The following is a 7,125-nucleotide window of genomic DNA, read 5'->3' on the forward strand; positions in this document are numbered from 1 at the left end:
CTGTTTGATTGGTCAGGTGGTTGTGCTGTTCACACTACAGGACTGTTTGAGTGGTCAGGTGGTTGTGATATTCACACTACAGGACTGTTTGATTGGTCAGGTGGTTGTGCTGTTCACACTACAGGACTGTTTGAGTGGTCAGGTGGTTGTGATATTCACACTACAGGACTGTTTGATTGGTCAGGTGGTTGTGCTGTTCACACTACAGGACTGTTTGAGTGGTCAGGTGGTTGTGCTGTTCATACTACAGGACTGTTTGATTGGTCAGGTGGTTGTGCTGTTCACACTACAGGACTGTTTGTAAGCCCAAACTTAATGGACTTTTGTATTTCCACTCGGGTGTCGACTGCCCCAGTAAACACTCTATGTGCAAAAAAAAGACATCTATCCATTTCTGTGAATCAGTTGAAGGAGTTTGGTGTCAGTAATCATATGCTTCTATGAGTCATTTGGCTGTCTCCTTTATCATGAGGTCACAATAAGGAAACACCAGCAGTGAACTACCCTGGCACCATCACTCATCCATCAACCCCCACCACAGTCCCAACCACTAGATCAGCTGAAGAAATGCCATTTTGGCATTGGTTGAGAACCAGCAGATTTCGTCTGAGGGTGGAATCTGTTGCAAGTCACAGTGGGTCTGTGGGTCAGCAGATGAGGGAAACTTTCAAATAATAAGTTTTGTGCTTCTATCTTAGTTAAGCATTAAGTGGTTTGCCATTTAGCTCAAGCTTAGTGTAAACATTGCATATCCAGAAAAGGTTTGTATTTAATATGACAGAGCCCCGAAACACTTACTATGGCCAGGGACAGAAACTGGTAAGAATACTCTCTTTCAGCAGTTCACACTACATAACTGAGCAAACACTGAGTGAGTGCTAATTTGCCTCTATGCAGAGGTTTTTGTCGGCAGTCTACAAAAAACAGTCAGCAACAGAAAAACAGGCAAAATTGTGTAATGTAAAACTAGGCATAAGATGTTGGTGTGTTATTGTTGGTGGTTGCTGTGATGTTGCTAGGTAGCTGATATGGTTCCCTAGTGGTTGCTGGAAGTTGCACTGGGAACACCCATGGTTGCAAGGCTGATGATCATCATCAAAAAGTTCTACCATTTATTCATATCTAAAAAAAGTATACCTGGAGCATTTTGTGAATAATAGTAGTATGAACAGTAGTAACTGACAATTAGTAAATTCCTGTTTGTTCAAATCCAGATAGCAAATGCACTGTAGCATCGTTCGGACTGCACTCACTTCTGCGGCAGGTCTGAGTTGGCCTCCTGGGCACAACAGAGTTCCTTACTGCCCACAGCCTTCAGATCAGCACAGCTCGACTCTGACACAAGTGTGCAGCTTTCTGCATTCTCCACCCTTACCTGCAAGTGCTTGCAGTAATGGCATTCGTCACCAGCAAGCTTGGTGAGACAGGGAGTCAGTGTTGCTCTGGGGGGGGGGGAGCAGAGGTGGTCGGTCCAGGTGCTCCATCCGAAGGGCAATGCAGACTCTGCATAGATATGGCTGTAAGTGGTGCAGCCCCTCTACCACTGCCAACAGTTACACAGTAAATTCTCTCTGGGTTACTTAAACAAAGACTGTAATATGCCATGAGCCTCTCTTTCAGTGAAAACGTGCTAAGCTTCATCATTACTTTACTCCCTTTTTGTCAGCCAGTGCAGGGATGTGACAATGCTAGCAAACTCTTTTTCAAACGGTCAGAGGTTTGATACTTGACCCAAAAAATCACTCTCTTTGCGCAACACAGGCCATCAGCACATGGCAATAATTGAGCACATGCCACAGACATGACCTGGGGACGCCGAGGAGAACAACAACAACTTTCAGCATGACTGGTTTGGTGGAGGGTCAGTGATAATGTGTCGAGGTGTATCCCTGGAAGGATGCACAGGCCTCTAGAGACTAGACAACAGCACCCTGACTGCTATTAGGTGCCAGAATGAAATCCCTGGACCACTGTCAGACCTTACACTGGTGCAATGGGTCCTGTTTTCCTCCTGGTGTGGCGATAGTATACAGGCAGTTCTTGGAAGATGAAGAAATTTATACCATCCAACTCCACCATGTTGCACTTCAGACTGACCAGGACCTCAGTGATGTTTGGGAGCAGATCTGGAAGGCGATCCCCCAGGACACCATCCATCTTTTCATTAGGAGCCCTATGTTGTCATCCATGCATACAAGCACTTGAAAGATATACAAACTACTAAGTACCATTTTGATTTGCTGCAGTTGAATTTTGTCTGAATGAACTAGCTGGCTACATAATGTTTTAATTTTTATTTTCAGGGTGTCTCTGAATTCAACCCACTGTAGGGTGATCCTTTTCATTTCTATTAAACAATGTGACATCCTTTAATTCCTAAGACATTACCCAGCCCATATCAGGAAAGACATTCCGCATTATTTTTTTCCCATTGAGATCTCATGTGCCCCTTTAGTTTTTTTATCTATAAATTTTTACTGTACATTGATAACATCCTTGTAATTTTCTTTTTTGCTTGAAGTGTTGAACATGGTGACTTTTGGATTAGCCTAAACCTGCTCCTTCATCCAATAAGATATTAAACATATTTGCCTACTCTATATAACCTCATATAATTTTTCCTAAATCCTTTTAAACCTGTTTTGGATAGGTATTGGATATTCTATTGTAAACATGCATAACGGCATAAAATGCATTTACACATTGTCTTCAATGTCTTTTGGCCCTCTGCCCACCACAAATGCTGTGCTGTAGCCCCCCCTCAAGACAAGCGTTTGATCACCCCTGATATAAATATCAGCACAAACAAAACACTGAGGCATTTTTACAACACAATGCAAACGTATTGCTATTATTTTTGAAGTTGTCGTCTATGTCAGCTTTTTATTTTGATAAAGAAAAAAAAAAAACACGAAAATGAGAGAGAGTAGACCTCCCGCTTTCCAAGCCTGGCATCATTTCAATTCCAGAACATGCCAATTCATAATCTCCTCTCATTTCCCGCCCTTGACCACCGACACCTTTCTGCACAACTGCAAACAGAAACCCTTCCAACACACACACACACACACACACACACACTAGCATGTATTTCTATGTTCTTCTGTATGAATTTGTGCTGCCATGCTCTGCCTAACCAAACCCAACTTTGACCTTAACCTCAGCAAGTCCACTGCCCTTTTCTGCCTCTTCTAAAGCTGAGTTTTAGTAAGAAAAATGCATTTTTCTTTTTGGAATGCAGCCAAATGTTCCTACAATGTCAACACGTTCAGGATTTCATCCTTCCAAAGATGTTCGACACCAAACAGAGATCAGTAGCAGGCTGTTGACTCCTGTCTTCCATCAAGGGTGCGTATCGTTTGCCACAGGGCGTCCTGAGCTTGATTATCGATGTAGTGATGAATGGGGAAGTGGGGGACATTTTGACCCAGGAATGGAACAAGGCCACTTTTTGGCCTAATTTATATTCCAGTGTGTATTTTTTTTCAGTATGTATTTTTGTGTGGCTGAATCTTTTGTGCTAAGGAGTGGGAAATTGTTTTATTTATTCATGTAGAGATAGACTCCCCCCTCTCTCTCTCTCTTTTCTCTCTCTCTCTGTCTCTCTCTCTCTCAGAGCCTGTGTGTAGAGGATGTTCATGTGTGTCCGTTCGTGTGATTGTGTATGTGTGTGTTTGTGAGTGTGTGTGCGGCGGCGACAGATGGCGGGCCTCTCTTCCCCGGGGAAGGCAGAATCTCGGCGAATGCGGCTGCGTGTCAATCACCCGCTCTCATGTGATGGCTCCTGCCAGTGACGTGCCCACCATATGGCCTGGCATCAGAGCGGGTATGTAACCCTGCCTGCCAGCCATGCCACACCGTCTCTACGCGCGGCCGGGGAAGGAGTAGCGCTCACGTCGGATCACACACGCACACGCAAACCACACACACACACAGACACCACCACACACACACACACACTGACAGACCCTCGCCTCCACTCTTGCCGGAACGTCCTATTGGGCTCTCGGTCCCTGAAGATGATGTAGACGGAGATACCTTCGGCCAAGCAAGTGCGCTACCAACAAGGTGAGTTTCTGGGACGCTCCAAGGGTTCCTTCCTTCCATCTCAGACATTCTTTGCCTGTTGTTGTGCTTTAAGGGGAGGCATCCTCATTCCCGAGCAGTCCTGTAAATCTGCACACTGCCATGGGATCTAATCAAGGCGAGGCACCCAATCCCAGCAACCTGTCCACCTCAAAGGGGACGAGAATCAACGACCTGCGTGGTGTTTTTACACTCTCTCCGGGATGCGTCTAGTTCATTCATCTTGATTCGATTCGGCTTCGATAAGGCAGGCACCTCTCATTGTTCTAAAGGGTGAATCGTTCAAAGAAGGAGAAAGACGACGTAGGAACCATGGGGGGCGGTGGAGGGGGGTTCGAAATGTTTTTAAGCAGTTTTGCCTCACTTCACACCTAATGGACAGGGGGCTCTCACCAGCAAGGTCAAACTCAACAGCCTATTTGGATGCTTCTTCACGTTTGCTCAGATCTAATACGAGGCTGGATAATTTCTGTTTCACTGACAGGTCTGCACATTTATATTTATATTTAGAAATGTTGCCTATCAAGTATTTGTTTGTAGCAATGAGACATAGTTTTGCGTTTGGATTGCTTTTTGTTTTGTTTTTCAAATCATTCTCTGTCCTCAGAATATTCACAGAATTTCTGCTGTAGAATATGATTATATAATTATGTAATAATTTGCATTGTGCTGTTCTGTATTTTCTTATCCCTCAAGTTGACATTTGTAGAAAAATGCAATTTTTTTATTTAAAAAATCACAATTTATGCCTGTTCAACGGTGTAACTGTAAGAAGACGGATCTTTTTATCTTGGATTTTTTTTCATCCCGTCGTGGTATTAGCTGTGCTGGAATGCCGCCAGGATGCAGGAGGGGGGGAAGAAAGTGTGGAGGGTGGATGAAGGAGGGGTAAAAAGGGGGACCCGGTGCTCAAAATGCCCCTCGGGATCCCGTAATAGGGCCTGCGCGCAGAGGGGCCGGCAGGGGCCACGGAGGGCCATGTGTGTGGGGAATTTGGGAGTAAGGCCGTCTGGCGGTTGTCTGTCCGTGCCAGCAGCGTCTTTAAGTCTCGACAAAGATGCATTGATTAATTTCATATTTATGTATAACAGTGGCATTGTCTTTTTTTCATCAGTTTGAGTGCTAGAAGTCATGTTCATGGAATGTTCATGTTTTGGTTACGTGTTGTTTTCCTGACATTGAATCATGTGGGCATTGAAAATGCAGCCCAGCTCAAATACGCTCTCAGCCTTGATCTTCCCATTTATAACTCAGCTGGCATAATTAATCAGCTTACAAAGAAGTCCTTCCTTAGTTGAAGTGGATAGACATTTGTGAAGACAAAAGGATTGAGTAAATCTGTGCAGGGCAATGCTACTCAAGGACCAGGGTAAAAACAACTGGCTTTCAAGCAGTGGAGTGTTAATTGTTTGTTTGTACATTAAACCTGATCTACTTCTTGTCTGGAATTCCAGTGCTGGCATCGCCATGCTGACGCGACTGTTCAACGAGCCGTCGCTGCTGGCGGATGCACGTAAGTTCCCTGGCTGGGTAGACGACAGTGGCAGCGAGGACTCCAAAACCAACGACAAGGACGAGCAGGACCCCTGTCGCCTGGGCCTGGACGAGGACTTGGACGAAGAGAACGACACTAAAGGCGTTGGACTAGGTAGATCAGGTGCGGGTGACGAGGACGACGAGGACGACGAAGAGGACGAAGGCGTCAACGACGACGACGAGGAGGAAGGTGCAGACCGGCCCAAGAAGCGCGGCCCCAAGAAGCGAAAGATGACTCCAGCACGTATGGAACGCTCCAAATTGCGCCGTCAGAAGGCGAATGCGCGGGAGCGGACGCGCATGCATGACCTGAACTCTGCACTGGACAACCTGCGCAAGGTGGTCCCGTGCTACTCCAAGACCCAAAAGCTGTCCAAAATTGAGACTCTGAGACTGGCCAAGAACTACATCTGGGCACTATCTGAAATTCTGCGCAACGGTAAGCGGCCCGACGTGGTCTCTTATGTGCAGACACTGTGCAAGGGTCTGTCACAGCCCACCACCAACCTGGTGGCTGGCTGCCTGCAACTGAGCGCACGCAACTTCCTGACTGAGCCTGGTGGCCAGGACGGTGTTCGCGCCTTCCATGCAGAGGCGCCCTTTCAGTACCCATACCAGTGTGCCCGGCTGGGTACACAAGGTCCAACCCTGCCAACGACCCCTTGCTCAGCTGCCCATGCCCTCCGGGGACACTCATACTGCCCACCGTATGATTATGCCGCCTCACCGGACTATGCCAGCCCCGAGTACGATGGCGCCCCACACAGCCCGACGCTCTGCGTCAATGGGAACTTTGCCTTTCGTCAGGATGCTGCGGCTGTCTCGCCGGATGCAGAGCGGCCCTTTCATCACCATCACCACCATCATCACTACTCTATGCACTACCAGCGCACTCCTGTCCAGTATGGAGGCGCCTCAGGAGCGCGTGGTGGTGCTTCTGAAAACGCCCCACCTTTTCACGATGTGCACGGGCAACCTTATGAGGAGCTGAATTCATTTTTTCACAATTAAAGCTCCTTAGACTGGAAATGAACAATAATTATAATAATAAAATAATAATAATAATGATAAAAATGACTTTTTCCCTGTATGGAAAAACATTTAATTCCCATAATGCTCATGTATCAGTGGCAGAAGATAACTGCTTTTTTACCAACACAAAAAATGACTTTTATCTTGCTTTTGTTAATTGTCGTCACGGAACTATAATGGACCAAAATGTGAAAAAAATTAATAAATGGATTCAAAAAAGAAAATGGTTCACCATAAATGTATTTTTTTGTTTACGTATTCATTATATATATATATATATATATATATATATATATATATATATATATATACACACAATGTATATAAAATATACATATAAACAAGGAAAAAAGTGCATTTTACAAAACCAAATAAGGTAAAAAAATATATAAACAATATACTAAGAAAAATATTTTCACTTCATATTTTTGTTCTTTATTATTATTATTATTCTCTTTTTATTCATTTAAC

At 45.0% G+C, this 7,125-nt stretch overlaps 1 protein-coding gene across 1 annotated transcript; it reads left to right on the plus strand.

Annotated features, from left to right (window-relative positions):
• The first annotated feature begins 3,700 nt into the window (after nucleotides 1-3,700).
• Nucleotides 3,701-6,878, plus strand: neurod2 (neuronal differentiation 2). The gene is given in 3 exon segments (XM_007237300.4): nucleotides 3,701-3,923; nucleotides 3,926-4,068; nucleotides 5,541-6,878. Coding segments are annotated over 3 exon segments (1,353 nt in total). The 5' UTR covers nucleotides 3,701-3,806; the 3' UTR covers nucleotides 6,634-6,878.
• Nucleotides 6,879-7,125: the final 247 nt, after the last annotated feature.

Source organism: Astyanax mexicanus, chromosome 15 (assembly GCF_023375975.1).
Source record: "Astyanax mexicanus isolate ESR-SI-001 chromosome 15, AstMex3_surface, whole genome shotgun sequence".
Classification (NCBI taxonomy): Eukaryota; Metazoa; Chordata; class Actinopteri; order Characiformes; family Acestrorhamphidae; genus Astyanax; species Astyanax mexicanus.